Raw genomic sequence first — 21,844 nt, 5'->3', positions numbered from 1 at the left:
GAATGGTTGGACAAATTTGTGGCTAAATGTAGCACTGGGTCTTCATGTGTTTCATGTGTAGAATTTGGAGCTCACTGTGTTCTTGCATGAACTCAGTGAGAAATTCCACTAATGCAATTGTGAATTGGCTATTCCAGGGTTTCTGCTGTAAATGACTCCTCTACCCTTGGGCTTCATTCCTTTACACCATCTTGACAGCTGGGCCCATTGCTTCTTGAAACTTTTCCACCTTTGTTTATTATTGCACCACTTTATGAGTTGATGGCCAAAATTAGGCCTTTTTTCAACTTGCTCCTTCCTGTCAAAGCTTTTTCGAACCATCTTCTAATCTTGAATGTTTTGACTCAGAATCCAATTCCCTTGTGCATTTATTGCTTTTTTTTAAAGTTGTCAAAGGTATGACACACTGAATGGCGCTGTTTGTGGTGACACAATTCCACTTGAGTCCAGAGCTTCCAACCCCAGAGTTGCTGGAGTTCTTCTTATGATTCATCTACTGTTTCTTGTACTGAAAATTGACAGTCATGGGTAGGTGTGTGGGAAAATTAGAAGATAAAAATAAATTGAAAGTTTATTTTAAGTCCTGTTGTTTTAAAAAAAATTATGTTAGAATGTAGTGACTCTGGTGTACGTATATATTTTTGGCGCATTAGTATTTTAATAATAGGAATGAATAATAAGACAATTATGTATAATGTTGTCCCACCTTCCCATCTACCCAATTATCAGTAAATTGAATTGTATTGTTTATTTTCACATGTATCAAGATGTAATTAAAAACTTGTCATCCAGACAAGTCAACTCATAAAACAGGCAGAGCAATAAAAAATAACCAACCAACAGTGAGTGGGGTCATAATAGGTCGCATTTAGAAAAAAGCAACAAAAATATAGTGCAGGGCTTAGAGAAATATCCAGGTAAAACAGTACAAGGATATATTTTATTTTGCCTGTGAGTGATCGACTGAACAGCAAGAAAGAAACTATACATACATCTGGATCTTTATGTTTTCGGGTACATGCATCTTCTGTTCGACGAATGGGGAGAGAAGAGAATATAACAGGTGGGACAGGTCCTTTAATATTCTGACAGAGTTCCTGATACAGTGGGAATTATAGATGGTAAATAGAGGAGGGTCTGTTTGTGTTATGGCCGAAACAGTGTTCACAACTCTACAATTTGTTGTGGTCTTGGGCAGAGTAGTTCTCGTACCAAGTTATGGTGTGTCCGAATGGGATGCTTTCCAAAAAAATGACATTTAAATTTCCATCCTTATTTTTCATATCTCTCCTTGATCTTGCTCTATTCTTTCAGCTTTATCCCCAGACACATCCAATAAACATTCCACTTCATATCCATTCCGTTCCACTATCCCGAGCAGCCAGTTCTGCTGCTTCTTGAAAAATTTCCACTTTAAGTTCCTTCTTTCCCTGAAAAGCTTTCTCAAACCCCTCCTTCTAATCTCCAATGTTTTGGCTCAGAATCCAATTCCCTTGAATTTGTATTGCTCTTTCCAACTTGCAAACATCGTATAGCATTGTTTGTGCTGGCATAATTCCATTAAGATCAGAACTTTCACAGCTGTTTAAGTTTGTTCTTTGTACAGAAAGTAGACTACCATGGAGTTGCATGACATTGTTTCAATAGAATGATAAAAGACATACAATATATTTCTATTGTTCTTTAATTGTGTAAATTATTATTTTATTTAGAGGTGTTTAAATTTAAATGTAAATTTTAAATTTAAATTTAGACATACAACACAGTAATGAGCCCTTTCAGCCTATGAGCCTGTACCACTCATTTACTCTCAAATGACCTACAAGCCCTAGTAGGTTTTGAAGGGTGGGAGGAAACCGGAGCAGCTGGAGGAAATCCACACAGACATGGGAAGAATGTATAAACTCTGTATTTGAACTTAGGTTTCGATCTCTGGCGCTGTAATAGCAATGTGTTAACCACTACGCTTGTTGAGCCACCATTTATTTCCCTTGTTGTCTTAAAAATTAATATTTTCCCTCAAAGGTAATCAACTTAAAAAAAAATAACAGTAACGTGTCAACTTCCAACAGAATATAAATATTACATGGCACAGTTGGCATAGTGGTTAGTGCAACGCTGCTATAGCGCAAGCGATCAGGACTGGTGTTTGAATTCCATGCTGTCTGTCTGTCACGTTCTCCCCATGTCTGCTGGGCTTCCTCTGAGTGCTCCAGTTTCCTCCCACCATTCGAAATGCACCGTGGGTTGTAGGTGAATTGGATGTAATTGGGCGGCACACACCCATGGGCCAAAATGCCCTGTTACTGTTCCGTATGTCTAAGTTAAAATTAAAATACAGTTACCTACCTTCAGATGTACTTGTTGTCATTGGTTATCCGACATTCCCAATTGTGGTACAGGGCCCACGTAATTGACCTTCATCCGTCCTCTTTGTATCAGGATTTTGGACATCACCTGCTTCCTTCTGACAAATGAAGCTAAGAACTTTGGAGATTCTGAATTTTGCACAGCAGCACATTTGACAAACATTAACTCTCACATCTTTTTGCCAGTAGGAATAAATCAATGGATTCATCAGAGAATTGGAAAGGCCAAGAAGCCAGAGGTAGTCTTCGATGATTATGTACAATTGGCATTTAATGCAGCATGCTTGCACAGTACTTGCAATGAAGAATGGAGCCCAGGCAACCATAAAACATCCCACAAGAATCCCTATGGTCCTCACTGCCTTGACATCTCGGATGTGGCAGCGTGGGGAGGTAGCTAGGCTGGAGGCAGAGCTGACTTGCTCGCTTGTTCGGATTTGCCGAGTGTGTGAGTAAGCTATTTTGAGGATTACACTATAAAAATAGACAAAGATTAATGAGGCCGGAATAAAGCAAGCACAAAACACAACTATAACATAGTTAGGATTGACAACTGAGAACAGTTTGCAGATATTGTTATATTTAGTAGGCTTCAGTTGTGGAATGATTTCTGGAAGGAATCCGATTACAAGGGCTAAGCTCCAGAGCCCTGCAATGATCAAGGCAACCATTTTATCCGTCATTAGTTGACAGTACCGTAACGGTACTTTTATGGCTAGAAAACGGTCAAAAGCCACAGAGACCATCGTTAGGACAGAAGCAGCAGATGGTGAGGTTATTAGTGAAATCCGCAACATACACAAAGTCCTAGTGGTGACAAAATTCTGTCTGCTGAGCACGATCACTGCTGTTCCAAAGCAGGTGAATCCCACAAGCATGTCTGCAACGGCTAGGTTTAAGATGAAATACAGGCTGGCAGATTTCTTTTTTAAAATCTTCATGGTCAGCACCGCTATCACTGCACTGTTTGAAGCAATGATCAACAGTGAAGGTACTGTCACAATGCCTCCAAATTGATTAATGTCCATTGTTCCAAAAAAATCAGAGCACAGGTTCAGGAGAAGTTCGACCACTTGTTACCACATCTTCTATTTTTGAAGCAGATAGAACTAAAACAGCAGAAACGATCCAAATGAATTAGAACCAGCCTTGTTGCATGCATAGCACTACTGATAAAGTCAAATGGATTTTATGAGGTAGCTTTTAAATTAGTTGGTGAGCACATTTTCCCGGATTGACCAACAGTAATAAAGGTATCTTAATGACAAACAACACTGGGTTGTATTGCAGTAACCAGGCTTAGTCCACCCCCATCTCTCATGTGTTGCTAACCAACACAATATATTGATAAGATTCATTTTATAATGATACACAATATATGATTATGTGGAACAAGCAGGGGTTTTCATTGTTAGCTTTCAGAGTTTATTGCTTAATTTTCTAGATTATAAACACTGGATTTATGCTGTAACTCATTCATTACCCACTGCGAGCTAAAAGGTACTTGATACAATTTGAAATCATTAGGCACAGTTTCTAGGGGTGTAAATATAATCTCACATTTAACCTTCAGTAAAATTTGGCTCTCTTTGAAGTTATCATTGATAAATACAATCACCTCCAACAGGTGTGAAGCATTATAAACATGTATTATCAAATCTAGGTAAGGTAGCCATTCCAAAAGGAGGACATGGTTGCAATACAGTTTAAATTTTATATTAAAAATATATATATTTTTTTGAAACAGATTATAACCTATGACTATGTCCTCCTTTTTGGAGATTTGGAAATAGCCACTCTTAAGTCTGGGTGAAAGGTCAAGGATCAGTCCGAATAACTCAATATTGACTGCAATAAAAGATGAGATAAGTCCAAGTGTAATATTTAAGTTGTACCTTGTTAAAAAGCAAGATTGCAGAATCCATTGAGTGGAGCACTACAAAAGATTGCTGGATATATTTGGAGCTCATGAGAGGATAAAAAAAAGAACTTCGGGTGGGCTCTTGACCACAGTAAAATGTTGAACTATGAATGCACACTAAAGTTTTTCCGTTCTGCATCTAAAGAGTTTACCAGGTCTAGACATACCCGTTGCTTCATCCCACTCTCCTTACCTAAATACTTACTAAAAACAGCAATAAAAGATAACGGGAGTATTCAAAGGAACTGATATGCCCCAAAGTGTCGACCATTTGATGGCACTGATACATGAAAAATGTCATTTTGAGATTTTGTGCTTTTACTAGTTGTCAAACAGACTGTTTCCTTATTTCTAATGCATATGGGACAAATAAAAGTCCATGAAATCTTGGAAAGCAAAGTTTGAATACATAAATGCATAAAATGGGAATGAATGAGTTTTGCCCAAAATAATCTTTATATTCAAAAATAAATTATTTTAAAAACTGTTTCAATGGATTTCAAAGAACCAATCAAAACTTAGCATCACACTCTCTTCCCATCCTAGATGAAGTTAAAAGATACAAAGTCACTCCATAGAGGATAGACGTAAGTCAGATGGCATGTATGGTGATCAATGGTTTATTCAAAGAGGTAGAATTATGTTACAGTGAAAGGAGAAGCAAATAGAACATTTCATATCGATGCTTAACAATATGAATGATTTCGATGAGGAGACATAATTAACATATGAAGGTTTCTTTGGCTTGGCTTCGCGGACGAAGATTTATGGAGGGGGTAAAAAGTCCACGTCAGCTGCAGGCTCGTTTGTGGCTGACAAGTCCGATGCGGGACAGGCAGACATGATTGCAGCGGTTGCAGGGGAAAATTGGTTGGTTGGGGTTAGGTGTTGGGTTTTTCCTCCTTTGCTTTTTGCAGATGATACAACACTAGGTGGAGATATTGTCTGCTAGAAGGGTATAAATTGGTTAAGTGAATGGCCAAGGGTGTGGCAAGTGAAATAAAACACAGAGAATGCGATTTCATCCATTTTGGTGGAGAATATTTTAGGAAGAGCCTTGTCTTGAATAATAAAAAAAATAAATGTTTAGAGGACCCTGGGTGTCCGACACAAATCATTGAAGAAACTGGACATCAAAGATTTTACTTTCTGGACACTTTTTGGTGTAATTTAAGGATTTTGGGCTGCTGATCACAAAATCACATTAAAATTTTCCTGTCACCTACCTTTTTCAGATGTAACCTATTTTTGTTATTTCCTATCATATTTTAAGTCTACTTCAAGTGTACAAAACCATGAAGTGGAACATGTCATTGAAAATTCATTTTCTGCATTCGCACTTGGGCTTCCTCCCCGATGATCTTAGTGCAGTCAGTGATGAACATGGTGAAAGGTTTCACCAGGATATTGCCACCATGGAAAAGTGGTATCAGAGCAACTGGAATCCATCAATCTTGGCCGACTATTGTTGGACATTCACATAAAAGGCATCAGGTGCTGAGTACAAAAGTAAATCAGTGGCAAAACATTTTTAGGTCAGTTGAACTAATGCAATGTGTCAGCATCATTATGTGATTTAAAATGCTAAATTCAATAAAAATTAATTTAATGTTTCTCCAACTTCCTATGTAGTGCAGCAAATCTGAATTTATCTTTGTGTTCAGCTTGAAGTTGTTCGTCATAATCCCCATTTTTTACAGGAAGCAAACCTTGGAAAGTGGGATTGACATTGAAGTTTGGTAAATAATTAGGATATTAGTCTTTATTGTAAGAGAATTTGAATGCAAGACACATCTTGTTCCAATTGCATAATACTCAGGTGAGACTACATATGGAATATTATGTACACATCTGGACCTCTAAACTAGATAAGGATGCAGTAAGATTAAACAGACTTATTACTGGGATGGCAGGTTATTGTCTGAGGACAGGGAATGCAGACTAGGCTAATATCCACGGAGGTTTAGAATGATGAGAAGTGAAAATTCTTAAGCCACTTTGACATAGTAGAGGTGAAGTTAATGTTTACCTTGGCAAATCTTGGAACCAAGATTTCCAACAGCAAAATATGGAATTAGCCATTCAGGACTGATGATAAAGTTCTTCAACCAGACAGTAATGAACCTCAGATCCAAAATACATTCAAGTAATTAATAGCTATTAAGAGAATCAAGAGATATGGGATTAACACAGGAAAGTGCCAAATAACAGCTCATTGAATGGCAGACCAGTCATAAAGTGCTAATGACCTCCTCCTACCACAGTTTATTGTTTTCTTGTGTTCTATTTACATAACCATCAACTGGAGAGTGAAAGAAGGACGGACATTCTTATTTCAATAGAGTCCGTAGCTGGAGATCTTGTCAGAGATGGAGAAAAACAAACCAAAGAGGGGATTTGGATGGTAAGGTAGCAATTATAAATGCCCAGAAACATCAGGCACAGATTTTTGATGTATTGTTGTGTCCTTCAGTTTTAGAACAGTAGTAATGATGACCAGAAAGTAATTTTCTACTTTCTGTTCATCTCATGCTTTGTGAGGGTATTCTGGATTCACTTCCATGTTGCTCGCCTTGCAATACAACCATGGTCAGAGGTATTTAGTTGCTACTTGTTCCTTTCTATAGTATTGCAAACTTCTCTCCTAGCTCCTTCTTCACAATCCACGTGATGACGTGCCACTTGAAGTACTTCATTATAACTCTATTGTTTTTTCCTCTCATTTGTTGCAAATGTGCATAATTACAATGGCAAATATTGTATTATGTTTTGGAGGTTAATAGTACTAGTCTACAACAAAGGAAGTAAAACGTAGAGTCCATCGTCTATGCTTCAAAGTTTGAAAATAATATAGAATTTTCAGGTTGATCAAAGAGATGGTCCAATATTTTGGTGCTTTTTGGTGAGAAAGGACATAAAATGGATAAGGGATGAAGAACAGAAAAGTATGTAGGATGATGCCAGAAAACAAAATGTGAAAATTTTGTTCTTCATTACGTTATCACATGTAAATTTAAGTTGGCATATGTTAAGTCGAACTATGGTGTAGGCATCATAAGTCACTTGATGGATGATGAGCAAGAGTAGCTGATTGCTTCCCTTTCTCATGTTCTCTTGGGAGTAATTGGAATTATTCATGAATCAATGGGGGTATATTTGTAATCGTGTTTTGAATCAAGAAATATCATCAGTTTTTAACCATGCAGATCACTGCAAGCAATCAGGAAACCAACCCTGCTAGCAACAAACATGCAAAGGTGTATGTTTCCCTCTGTCACAAATTGACTGTATGCAAACACATGGAAATATTCAATCAATGAGGACTTTCTCGTAATTGTTTCTGAAATCACAGGCACCATCCAGGAAAAGCTTGGTATTGAAGTGGGACTGAAAAATCTTTGATGACAGAATTCTCTCAGTATACAAAAAGGAAACTGAAACTGTTCCACAATCATTGCAATATATTGTCATTTGAGGAGCTTTGCAACAAGTGTCATGACATATATTACCCATGACTGTTAAAGAAAGGTTAATTGGGTGGCAATGGCCAGAATTTCCTCCTACTGTATTGTAAATGAAATAAAGATTTAGCCACAATTTTATGCTAAACACAAAGCAATATTTAGTGTGAAAGTAATTATGAGCTGCTGTACTTTGTTTACTCGACTTGTTCAGGCAGTGAGCTCAAATCCTGGATTTGCAGGATTTGGCAAACATGTGGAAGCAAACCCCCTTTGCGATCATTGTCATGGCCAAGAAACCCTCACTGAGGTGATCCTTGACATAATTGCTCTTGACATACATGCTTGTAAATGAAAATCACCCAACAGGGATATACAGTATATGACACAATGACTTATCAGCTTCATGAGATAATACATAGAGGCCTCAGTTTAAAAGGGAATCCTATTTTATACTAGTTGGAGTGCTAAGACTTGGAATTGTTTTCTTTACTGATGCAAACCCTTATTTTGGAGGCTGTGAATGACATAATTCAATAAAAAAATTGTACAAACTGGAAATGACCAAATGTGGCCTTAAAATTGTTCAGATAATGATTTTTTTCCTGCTTCTACGGTTTTGATTTGTGCACAATTTGTAGTTACGTTTTAGTGTGCCTTATCTACCAGACAAACTGAATTCATTGATTCAGTGAGCATTGGATAAACACACTGGAAATATGCAAAATACGCAGCAGGGCTATCAGACTTTGCAATACTGATACAATGCCTATTCTGTCAAACCTTCACATGCACTTCACATGCTGTGTTCCTGCATCAAGGAAATTCCAAGTCTACAACTTTAATTACGCTTTGATTCTTCATTGTTTAGCATCCAACATTCTGGCAGACTTCCAACTTTCTCCTCCACATAATAGGCCAGGTGAATCTGTAAGGAGTTAAACAAGAAAGTCTGCAGATGCTGGGGTCGAGTGGAATGCATAAAGATGCTGGAGAAACTCAGCAGATCACGCAGCATCCACAGGAAGAGTGACTGGGCCCTTGATCAAGGAAAGGAGTCAGGCCTGAATCTTTGGCTGCCCTCTAGGTGCTGTGTGACCTGCTGAATTTTTCCAGTGCTTGTGTGAATTGAATCTGTAACTAGTATTGTGGTAGACTTGTAAAAGCCAGTGACTTCCATGAACACAGGAAAGAAATAAACCTACTTGAATGATGCACACCCTAAGATACCAATGAAGGAGTTTGGGATCATGAACAAACTGCTCCATTTCATGGAAATTTCCAGTCTATCATCGATCTGTGAATAGAAGTATTGGTTTAAATGGTGAATGAACATTGATCACTCTGGTGCTGGTTGGTAATAACACAACAATGGTGGAAAGTTGTACACTAAGCATCGAGGGTTTTCTGCTACATTGACATTGTTCTGGATAATCTCGTGAATGACAATTGAGCAAACACAATGGTAACAAGTCAGAAATGTACTTGGAGCACGTCGCTACTGAGGCTCTTCCTATAAGCACAGCTAAAGTTCTTTAAAGTTAACCCAGAGCGAGATTAACGATCTGGCACCACCCCAACGCAATTGTACAGGAAAGGATGTCTCTGAAGCAGTGGCTACTCTCAGCTTTTCTCAGTGCCCTCCATTCCATTGCTTCTTTTTTCTGTTTTCAGCCCAGCCGTTCTGTCAGTGGCATGGGTGGTGGCGCTCGGTAAGTAAACAGGAATCATTTGTGGCAAAATATTGACAGGACGCTCTTGATTTTTTGCATTGATAAACAGTGAGTTTTAATGGCTAAATTTCTGGCAACAAGAAATTCCATTCTTAAGTAGATCAAACTGGAGCATGTTGAATCTATTTCATAGAAGTTGAACAGAGGCTTTGAGGACCTCTGCAAGCTTATTTGAATGAAGCAAACCTTAAGATACTAATCACTTCTGCAAGATGCGCTTTGGGAGAAGTATGAGTTGTATCTCAAGGTCACAATGTGATAGCTGCAAACTTCCACCATAGTTACCTGCTGTACTTACCTTTTCTGACACAGATCAGGCTATTATTCTGAGATGTGTGTTCTAAAAGCCTTTGTGGGATCTGGAGCAGGGGGAGGTGCTCAGTCCCAAAGGCTGAAGGTAATAGATGGATAAGGGAGGGTGGGCACACCAGCAAGGTGGGGGAGGGGGAAAGGCTGTGTGTTTGGAGAGGGAAGGGGTGGAGAGCTGGAGGGAAGAAGACAAAGGAAATGGGAATTGAGGGAAAACTGAAAATAGGATAGCTGTAACTGGAGGTCGATGTTCATGGCATTCAGTTGGAGAGTACCCAGATGGAAGATTAAGTGTTCCTTCTCCAATTTATGGGTGGACTTAGTTGGACAGTACATGAGGCCATGGAATGACAAGTCAGCATGGGAGTGGGGCGCAGATTTGAAGTGGTTAACCACTGGGAGATCTGTCACTGATGGGGTCAGAGCAAAGGTGCTTAGTGAAGAGATCTGAGACTGGTATAAAATCAGCCATTTTTCTTCATATTGGAGTCATCCCTTTTGAGTCTGAGTTGAATTCTTCTGATCTGCTCTTTGTGACTTTGGAAGGTGGTTAGCAGAAACCTTGGGGGATGATGTGAGTGTATGGCTTTTAATGTACATATGTGTTCTCTGGAGAATTCTTATTTTGCTTTCTGGAGGACCCTGGTGAAGTTCAAAGGAAAGAGGTTAAAGGACATGAGACCAGAAGACCATAAGATATAGCAGCAGATGTAGGCCATTTGGCCCATCGAGTATGCTCTGCAATTCCATCATGAGCATGTCCATTCTCCCATTCAGCCCCACTCTCCTTCCCTCTCACCATGACCTTTGATACCTTAATTATTCAGATGCCAATCAATCTCTGCCTTAAACACATCCAATGATCTAGCATCCACAGCTGCCAGTATTAGCAAATCTCAGAAGTTCACTGCTCTCCGGCTAAAGAAATTCCTCCAAATTTCTGTTTTAAATGGGTGTTCTTCAATTCTGACATTCTGCCTCCTTGTCCTTGATATCTCTACCATGGGAAATAACTTTCCCATGTCTACTCCATTCAGGCCATTTGACATTTGAAATGCTTCTATGAGCTCCCCCTCATTCTTCTAAACTCCAAGGAGTACAGTCAAATAGTCCTCATCTGCTAATCCTTTATTCCAGCAATCATTCTTGTAAATCTCTGAACTCTCTGCAAATGCTCAGCACATCCTTTCTTAAATAAGCAACCTGAAACTGCACCCCTACTCAGAGTGAGGTCCCACCAGTGCCTTATAAAGCCTCAATATCACATCCCTGATCTTATATTCTATTCCTTTTGATATGAATGCCAACATTCCATTCTTCTTCTTCTCCACTGACTCAACCTGGAGGTTACCCTTCTGGATATCCTGCACAAGGATTCCCAAGTGCCTTTGCACCTCCAAAATTTGATTTTTTTTTTCCCATCCAAATGAAAGTCTGTACTTTTATTCCTTCTGCCAAAGTGGATGACCGTACACTTTCCAACCTTGTACAGCATTTAATTTGCTACTTCTTTGCTCATTCTCCTCATCTGGCAAAGTTCCTCTGCAGCCTCTCCACCTATATTTTTTACCATCTGCAAACTTACCCACAAAGCCATTTATTCCACAATCCAAGTCGTTAGCATACAATGTAAAAAGAAGTGGCCCCAACACTGCTCCCTGTGGAATACCACTGGTAAACGGTAGTCAATCAGAATACATTTCCTTTATTCCAACTCTCTGCTTCCTGGCAATTAGCCATTGCTCTCCCCATACTGGTATCTTTTCTGTGACCTCATGAGCTTTCATCTTGTAAGCAGCCTCATGTGCGGTCTTTTGAAAGGCCAAATATACAACATCTTCTGCATATCCTTTGTATAGCCTGCTTATAGTTTCCTCAAAAAATTACAGTAAGTTTGTCAGGCAAAGTTTTCCCTCAACCATGTTGACTTTGACCTATCTTATATATTCTGTAACCTTATTCTTGACCATTTATTTTAGCTAATGGATCTTTAATTTACTTACTGCTGTCTCTTTTCTTTTTTAAATAGCTAAGCGACTTTTGCAATTTTCCAGTCCTCTGGAACAATGCCAGTATCTATTGATTCTTGGAAGATCATTACAAATGCCTCCACAATCTCTGTAGCTACAGTACTTCTTTCAGAACTCAAGGGTGCATTCCATCTGGTCTGGGAGATTTATTTACCCTTAGACCTTTCAGCTTCCAAGACCCTTTTCTCTGGTGATCGGGATTGCACTTTGCTCTCTTCCCTGATACCCTTGAAAGTCCAAAATACTGTTGATGTCTTCCACAGTGAAGACTGATGCAAAATACTTTGAATAAGTATTTTATCTCCCATTACAATTTTCCCAGCGGCATTTTCTATCGGTTTGATATCTACTCTTGCCTCTTTTTCACTCTTAATATACTTAAAATATACTTAAAAAAACTTCTAGTATACTTTTGATATTATTTACCAGCCTCCTTTCAAAGTTTATCTCTTTCTAAAATCTCTCTAAATTTGGGAACTCTAAGATCAGAGAGGCCTCAAAAATTTTACACTTCTCACAAAAATAGATCAATATCTGCATAAAAAGACATATGTGTTCTGTGCCTCACCTTAAATCGAAATAAGCTTGCACAAAAATGTCTTGCACAAAATGAGGAATCATTAATCAATCTGAGAGTGCAGTGCCATTCTTCCTCTAAAAATGTTATATTCAAGTCTCTTTCCCAATCTCTTTTGATCCCAGCCATTGGAACTGAATTTAAGTCCAGTAAATTATTATAAATACATGCTGTTAATCCACCATGAAAATAATATCATTTATTAAAAAAACAGATTAAAAGTCTTAGTATTAGAAATTCACAGAAAATCCAAAACCTTGGACTAAACAAAATGTCTAATTTGTAAACATATTAAAAAAAAGCCCATTGGAAAGATTAAATTTGGCTGATAATTGTTTGAAAGAGGCAAAATTATTGCGAATAAAAAGATTCTTGAAACTTTGAATACTTTTTTCTATGCCATTCCTTGAAACCTGCATCTAACAAAAATGGTTATCTATAATTGGACTAGCTAGCGAAAAACCATTGTTTCCTAAACTGAGCCCAAATTCTCAATCTATTTTTCATCAATGGATTATTTGTTAATTTGGAAAAGGAAAATGGTAAAAAGGATCCTAAAATTACCAACATAGAGGGTTTTTTTTAGTAAACTGTAATTCCATTTCTACCCAGGAAGAGCAATTCACTGATTTATCCAAATGTAATAATTAAAGTAAATTGTGAATATTAATCACCCACTAGTATAATCTAAAATCTGGAAGAGATAATCCTCCATTTAATGTGGTCTATTGAAGATAGGCTTTGTTTATATGTGTTTTTTCTCCCTTGCCAAATATACATAGAAATAGCCAAATCTAGCAAGCTGAAAAAAGATTTGGGGATAAAATCTTTGAAGGCTTAAGTTTTTTTTGAATGACATTATCAATTGGGACATTTAAATAAGTTGACTTTTATAACATATAATAATTCAAAGAAAATGGCAACAGTTCACAGTGAACAAACTTGATTTGAACTGATTGTGTTTACATTGCTAAACTTCATGCTGCCTTGAAATCTATTTATAAGTCTGCAAATCTACTGCTTCTTTATATTTTCTAACAGAAATCTGAACACTTTGGTTGAGCGTTTGTATGAACGAGCTCTTTGGCTATTTCGAAATATCGTATGAACTTCCAGCCCTGCTTGGAGTTACAATGGCTAAAAGTCAAGCGTTGCTGTCAACATTTCAGCTCTCCTCTGTGCAGAGATCCCTGCTGACTGATTTGCTGTCATTCCAGCTGTACTCTGCCATCTACCAAGAACCATTCATTGCAAAGAAGTCAATGAAAACGGCAGGGGTATATTTTTCAAGAAGTATTTTGCAATGAAAATAAGTTATGGACTGGTTGACAAGTAATTCTGTTACTTTATCTGTGGATAATGAATGAGAATTTTCACATTAAATTTGTGTGCTGGAATTAACAAATGAATGATTAAACATGATTAATATTATTTGAGACTCATTTTAATAACCATCTGCCAAAAGTAAACTGACCAAGTAGAATGCTGCCTGCTCGAATTTCTGAATGATTCGTGTGCTTGTCCACGATATACTGTGTATGTATAAATAGATAAAATGTTGTGAAGCCACCGTCTAGAATACCTCTTGGATTTTGTTTGAAAGATTGACTATCACCTGTTGGGTCTTCAGCTCGAATAAACAGAAGCAACTTTTGAAGAAGCAACATACAGTTAGATCAACTTGAATTGATTTAAAATTATGTGTCTATTTAGTGTAAGCTATTCCATGAGTGGCTAATGGATTATCTCCATTATTAAGGATGTAGCTAACTCAAAGTGACAGATGTGCTTAAGGAGTCCAAGGTTTGCCTAGTTTTGGGACATAGTTGTGTCATCTCTTTCAGACAGAACTTTAAACACTGTCAATATCGCTGAGATCTTACAGCAGCAATTTAGTGGTTTGATCCTATCAGAAACACCAAACCGTACATTCCAGAAATGTTAAAACTGCTTGTCATCAATTGCATTATGATTGGCTAAATAATAGCATGTAAGTTTGTTTAGAGCCAAAGGAATAATTTAATCAGTGAGCCACTTTAGGGGTCTTGCAAAATCAAATCTACAGTGTAGGATGGTTGCCTGAAGAGGGCGCACAAAATCAGTGAACCGGTGAGGACTCGAAAGGCCAACATGGCCTGTTTCCGCTCCGTAAATGGTTATATGGTTATATGGTTAAGATTGCAGAGCAAAGGGCAGAAGGATAACAGTTACTGAATAAGGCAAAACAATTGCTGCTTAACATATTATTTCACGAAGCCTTCCACTGAAAATACCACTCATATTAAAATTGCAATCTACAGAGAACAATTTTCACCAGACTAGCATTATGCTCATTCAGACATGGTTATCAGTTATCATCTATCACCTTCTTTTATTCTAATTATGCATTATTCTAACCAAACAAAGTGTGTTGAATTCATAAATAGTCAAGAATTCAACTATGTAACACTGATCTTGAATACATTTTCTATTGCCACTGGTCACTCATGTGGACAATGAAATTTCTCTTTATATCAAATCGTGAAACATGTCAAGAGGAAGGAGCAGGTCTGAACAATTAGATAAGTGCCCAATCTTTGATGAAACCCGTTCTTCCCCAATCTGTGCAGCTTGGTTTGATTTGCTGTCCTCCCAACTTTTATAAGCAGTTGCTTCAAGGTGATTGATAACTATTTGGGTTCTTGACAAGTTGCAATATTTGGTGCTGAAGATATCAGCATGCTCTGGAGAGTTGTAGTAGCTACACTGTTTTTCCATTCATGGAAAACAATGTAGAACAGAGCATAATATTAAAATATTGTTTTAATATTAACCACCACTCTTATTGTATGATGATGAAATTGAGTACGATTGGTAAGGTCTTAATTGAAAGAACTACATTATGTGACATCATTGCTCTAATATTCCTGATATTTTCAGTCAATAAGGTTGAAGTGCTCCTCAACTTGTATAAGTAGCATCTAAACCAGCAGATAAATAATACAGAAATTGGAATTGAAACCAAGCAGTAGAGCCACATTGCTTCACAGTGATATTGAAATTGCCAAACTGAAAGTTGTCACAGAGCTATTGCACAGACAGAATTACTAAATGATTCCCAGTTTGGCAATTAAAAGATTTGAAGTTTTAAGAAAATAATTGCCCTTGCAAGGGGTAAGCTGTGCTTAGTATTTCACAGAACAAAATACAATGTAGCAGAATAAGTTGCAATTTGCATTCCTGGTAATCATACATAACTTCAGGTCTGATCATTTTTTTTTCCTAAAATACTTTTTATCTTTTTTTGTTCTTTGCAGCAATGGACACCTTGATGCAAACCTTATTTCATATCTGTTGCAGCACTTGTTCCCATCAATCCAATAAAATGCATTTCTCCTCTTCGTCTTTGCCTTCCTGTTGAGATGACTTTGTCAAAGACTATCTAGAATCATTCATGGGATTACTTTATGGAATAACAAGTATACATCAGACTTGCTGATTCATGGATACTAAAGTACATTTCACTCATGACGCAGGAACATTATAAATTAAGAAGCTTGTCTGGTAATGCTTAGAGTGTTGGAGCAAAAGTCAGTTAACAATGTTAATTAGAATGGCAACCATGCTGTGTAACAGCAAAAGTTTCAAAAAAGTACTTCCTCTTAAAATTTATGAGTTTGAAGTGGGATCAATATTGACATGCTCAAAGAGGAGCACAAGGATGAGCAGGAAGGAGGTTTGATCAATCAGCCCTGAGCATTCACAGCAAAAATCATTCCTATTTTCGGGGCTGCTTGAACTATTTCATCTCAAGAATGAAAATTTTGTCTAATTGTTCACCAATCCCCAAGAGTAATGATCCAAAATTCTACAATCCTCACCCACTATTGCATAGCTTTTTAAATTCTAGAGATACAGCATGGGATCGGACCCTTCCAGCCCACAAGCCCACATCACCAAAATGCACCCATGTGACCAATTAACCTACTTTGGAATGTGGGAGGAAGCCCACATGAGCACAGGGAGAATGTACAAACTCCTGGCAGAGTGGCGGATTCAAACCCGAGTCATTGGCATTGTATAAGGGTTGTGCTAACTGCTTTGCTAACCATGGTGCCCTTCTCTCATCAAGCCTTCCTGGATGCCGGGGGGGCGTGGCAAGATGGCGTAAGGATCAGACGTGCCTTCCAGTCCGCTCCTGACTCTATCTTATTGTTTTGTCTAGCAATGCCCGTTAAAATTCTTAAAAAGTTTAGATAACTTCAGTGCTGTTAATTTAACTTATGATGGTACAATTGGTGGAAAAGAGCAAAAAAAAAATGACAACAGATCATCAAAAAACTACATTTTCCAAAAGTTCAAGTTTTGGAGCCTACCTACAGGAAAGACACCGGGACTCAGCCTGAAATGGATCCCAGGAGAGAGATACAGCTTTCGGATGTAGAGATCAATGTTACATCGGTAGAGCCCTCTAAAGAGGGTGCCAAACAGCCTTTAGAACAAAGAGTTACTCAGGTTCGCACATGTGCAGTAGCATCTGACGGCAATGTTATGAATGAACCACTTGTAGTAACATCAGTTGAAGTACCGGCTGGGGAAAGGCATTTGTCAACTTAGCGGTGGCACGGCAAACTGCACCTCTTGAGATAAAAGAACCTATACAACTTGATGTACTGGGAGAAATTAATACATTATGGACTGGGGAAAATCCCGGTCAGTGTCCTCCAGTCACTGCTGGAAAGGCTGTGGCTGGGGTTTCCACACGCAGCTATACTACAAGGAAGGCAACCAGAATGAAGGAAGCAACAGAAGACCCTTTGGTTATGCAGAAGAAGCAGGAATCTGTTGAGCCAGATTCTCTTCCAATTGAAAAGATTCTTGTGAATCTTGAATCTAAATTATCTTATACAATGCAGGGATTATCTAAGATTATGACTGAACTTGGTACTAGGTTCAAAACTCTGATGGAAATAAATTCTCAACAGATGGCTGAGTTTGGAGCTTTTAAGCTTGAAGTGAGAGATAAATTTAATTCGTGTGAAGAAGATATAGACGAAATACGAGATCAAGTTTCAGATATGACCAAAATGGTCGAAGATTTACAAACTCAAAATAAAAATTTGGTGAAAAAGATTGATTATTTGGAAAACCAATCCAGACGGAACAATATAAAGATTATTGGTTTGCCGGAAGGAATGGAGGGACCAGACCCAAGAAAATTTTTTACTGAATGGATTCCACAGGTGCTGGGTCAAGAACATTTCCCGGTAGGTATAATACTGGAACGTGCTCACAGAGCCTTGCGTAGAAGACCTATTTCAGGTCAAAGTCCAAGACCTGTTTTGGTTTGTTGCTTGAATTATTACGACAGAGAAATAATTTTACGAGTGGCTATTAGAAATGCACAACAGAGAAAATCATCCTTGATGATTCAAAATAATCGAGTTTTCTTCTATGCGGATTTGAGTCAAGAAGTTATGTTCCAATGACGGGAATTCAACTCTGCTAAAGAGTTGTTGTGGAAGAAAGGTTTTAAGGCAACCTTTAGATATCCAGCTGTTTTGAAGGTTTTTCAAGATGGTTACCAACCAAAGTTCTTTGATTCTCCAAAGGAAGCTATAGCATTTGCTCAAGAGCCGCCAATTACTCAGTTTCAACAGAGACGTAGTCTGCCGCGATCTCTAAGGAGACAAGAGATGGAAGAAAAGAGCCGTGCTCCAAGAAGGAATGGTTGTAATGGTGACTCGGCAGTTGGAGTTGATTAAAAGAAGAGTTGTTCTTTTTTTTTCTAATGTTTTTGTTAAAAAAAAGGAATATTAAATAATGATGATGTTAGTTTAAGATGAAGTGAGAGTTGGGGGAAGAGAACTGGATAGGCACTATTTCCTGAAAGTCATCTGCTACGTGTGAGCTATCTCACACCCATTTTTTTTTTGGGAGTTACCGCATTGTGCGGTTTAGACGGGAGGGGGTATTTTTAATCTCCTACCCGTTTTTTTCCCTTTTTTTTGAATTATTAGATTAAAGAGTGAAGGGTTTTTTTTTCTGTTTATATTCTGCACATAACATTTTGGGTGAAATATAGTTTCCAGTGTAAAAGTACATCTGAAATATTTGATTCTACAAAATACCATTCATTAAAGTATATTTATATGTAACATTAAGACTGTGTGATTTCTATTTAAGGAGCTGCTGCAATGAACAAGTTTGTCTGCTGGCAAGATTTTACAGAGCATCACAGTTGGGATTTCTGACACTGGTTTAGAAGTGTGGATTTGTCCTTGTTACAAATGAAAGTGGGTCTCAAGTTACTGTATCAAATCATGGTTGAAACAGTTCACACCATAAAAATGTACCAGAATGGATAACTTTAGAAAGCTTAAATTTCAAATTCTTCCTCTGCGTTCTGAAACAAATCAGATTAGTCCAAAGGCATTTGAAAAGACTTTAAAAATAAGAAGCTACAAATAAGCACAACCATTAAGCTTTCAATTATCTTGTGTTTCATTTATACCAGGAAAAACCAACATATTTGATATTTTCCACCAATATAATCTGGCATATGGTGATGTATTTTTATTTCAGATACAAACATCTTTCAACACTAATGGGTAATACCTTAGCTATTTAACCGTGTTTAAGCTTCTGTAATTTGGAAAGCACATTTATTAGTGCCAGAGGACCCTGGGAGCTCAACAAATTGCTAATGACCTATGGATGCTGTAAAATTATCTCAGATACTTTAGACTCACACTGAGAGAATTCTCTCCCAACGAGCTATTTCTTCACACCAAACTATGGCATATGTTGTCCAGTGATTGGGCAGCATGGTTGGCAAAACAGTTAGCGCAATACCTTTACAGTGCCAGCGATCTGGTCCTGGGTTCTAATCCTGCGCTGTCTGTAAGGAGTTTGTACGTTCTCCTCATGTCTGCATGGGTTTTCCCTGGGGGCTCTGGTTTCCTCCCAGTATTCAAAATGTACCGGAGTGTAAATTGGGCGGAACGGACTCGTGGGCTGAAATAACCTGTTACCATGCTGTATTTCTAAATTTTTAACATTTAAATTGCAACGGATAACATCGAGTTGGATTGAAAAGCACTGGTGTCAAAACTCTGATGTGAATGTCCTGCCACTTCCAAGTGACAATTTTTAGGACTGTACCTACCCCAAATAATAACGTAAATTATGTGATCTCTGACAAAGAATGGGTTGCCTACCATTGAAGTGTGACAGTTAAATGTAAAGCGATCTGAATGAGTCTTGGAGTATATGGACATAAACCATGGACAATAGAAAATAAGGTTGGAGAGCTGCAGGTTCAAATTGCTGTGTGGGATTAAGATAGAATATTAGGATTAGCATAAGGACTAAGGAAAATCTGAGGTCTCAGTTCAAGAAGGAGAGAATTTGGAACTTTGTATTTAGAGAGAACGTGGAAGTATAAAACAAGTAAACATCAATGAGTTAAAAAGAAATTGAGTGACGGGAGTCACAACAATAATTAAAGCACCTTCAAAAAAGTGATAATTTAGAAATTGAATGGACACGCTGTCACATTGATGGGGGTAAATTTACACAAGTTAAATTATTGAGAAGAAAAGAGACTGAGTTGTATGGGTACAGACAGGAAAATTCAGGGTTATTCTCAAATGGAGAAAAGTGTCATTATTTAATAATGCTTTTACAGTTATTTGTGGCATTGATGGAGAAAATTCGAGGGTGTGGTGCTTGCAGGAGCTGAAGGAAATCACTGCTGCCACACCGAGGGTCATTAACGACTGTTTTTATTCATATTCAGCACGCCCCTTTAAGAGCAGCGTGAGCTCAGTCACCTGGTGCGTTGTGACATGTTAGGTCTGCTTTGTTCATGAATGAGTGAGACAAACACCAGGCTGAGTCGAAATCAGGGTTCTTTGTTCTTTATTACCGGATTGTAACACTTGCGACTAACAAAGTTAGTCGGAGAATGCATTCTGCCGTTATCAGCAAAATGGTGATTTTTTATACCCTTGGATACATGCTTAGAACATCATCATATCATTACTTGTCCAATGACTAAAACTGTTGCTATCCTTTCCCTGCTAGCTTCCTGCCTCTTAATCCATCAATGTCTCTCTTATCTTGTAAGTACAAGGATGCATTCACATCTTGTTACTGCCCCGTACATTCCCATCTCATGATGTTTTACCTAACAGGAGTACAAGGACACCTCCCCTTCTTGTTACTGCCCTGTACAGGGTAACTCCCTACACATTCCCATCTCATGATGTTTTACCTTACAGACATCATAATCGCTGCCCAGGGTGCGCGCTGGAAGGGATGCTGGAGTCAGAGAGATTATGCCATTTCCCCATGGCTGCCCCGCCACGTGGCGATACAAGCGAAGCCAGTTCGCTATGAGGATGTGCGCTGCCGCCAGGGCACTATTTCCAGTGATAGAAGGGTCAGTAAACCAGATGTCAAAGATTTGACAAAAGAGAATGGCCAAATCATGATTTTATTTACTCTGTGAGATCAAACAATCTCCTGTAAAGTCAGTAAAAGCAGCTTGATAATAATAGTAATTGCCCACAAAGGATTTGGATATATATACACTTGAAGGAAAGAAATTACATGGTTACAAGGGAATTAATCATTTGTCTTGTTCTGTAATAAATCCAACACTGTCCTAATGTATGAAGTGGCCTCTTTGGTATTTCCATGGTTATATGCTATGGGAGGGCAATGAGGCCCAATTGGCACAAAATGGATCAATGCAATCAAGCCTCATGGCAGACAAAGAACATTTCTTTCCAAGTTATGGGCAAAGCATGGCCTAGGAGATGAACTCTAAGCCTCTCCAGAGTGAAAACATCATTTTGGAAAACTATAGAAAGTTATCATCTGTTAGATCTTGTGCATGTAAACTTGCTGACACACACCACCTTCCATTTAACCCAGATTAGCAGAAAATGTCATTTGGAAAACAATTATGCATTTACTCATTTCAAATCATCTTATCTGAGTTCATCTGCTTGGAGACTTAATAGCTTGTTCTGTTCCTGGTAACTAGTTAAACAATACATTGATCTGAATGTTCTGTAGTTGAATGGACCCTCATAAACTGTTTGAAAGAATTGATTGATTGATCAATAAAATTAAAGGGAAATCAGTTTTCACATGTAATTTGTTGGGTGAAGGGATATTAATTTTAATTTTTTTTATTTAGATATACAGTACAGCACGGTAACAGGCCATTTTGGTCCATGAGTCCATGCTGCCCAATTTACACCCAATTAACCTACACTCCTGATACGTTTTGAATGGGGGAGGAAACCAGAGCCCCCAGGGGAAACCCATGAAAACATGGGGAGAACACACAAACTCCTTACAGACAGTGTGGGATTCGAACCCCGGTCCCGATTGCTGGCGCTGTTAAGGTTTTGCACTAACCGCTACGCCAAGTGTGCCGCCCAAATCCAA

General features: G+C 38.2%; 1 protein-coding gene across 1 annotated transcript; it reads right to left on the bottom strand.

Annotated features, from left to right (window-relative positions):
* Positions 1 to 2,374: 2,374 nt before the first annotated feature.
* LOC138741688 (glucose-dependent insulinotropic receptor) lies at positions 2,375 to 3,397 on the bottom strand. The gene has a single exon (XM_069896022.1). It carries the CDS (start codon positions 3,395 to 3,397, stop codon positions 2,375 to 2,377), a length of 1,023 nt encoding a protein of 340 aa, XP_069752123.1.
* Positions 3,398 to 21,844: the final 18,447 nt, after the last annotated feature.

Source organism: Narcine bancroftii, chromosome 8 (genome assembly GCF_036971445.1).
Source record: "Narcine bancroftii isolate sNarBan1 chromosome 8, sNarBan1.hap1, whole genome shotgun sequence".
Taxonomy (NCBI): Eukaryota; Metazoa; Chordata; class Chondrichthyes; order Torpediniformes; family Narcinidae; genus Narcine; species Narcine bancroftii.
Note: the sequence above shows the minus strand (reverse complement) of the source record. Positions and strands in the feature narration are given on the sequence as shown.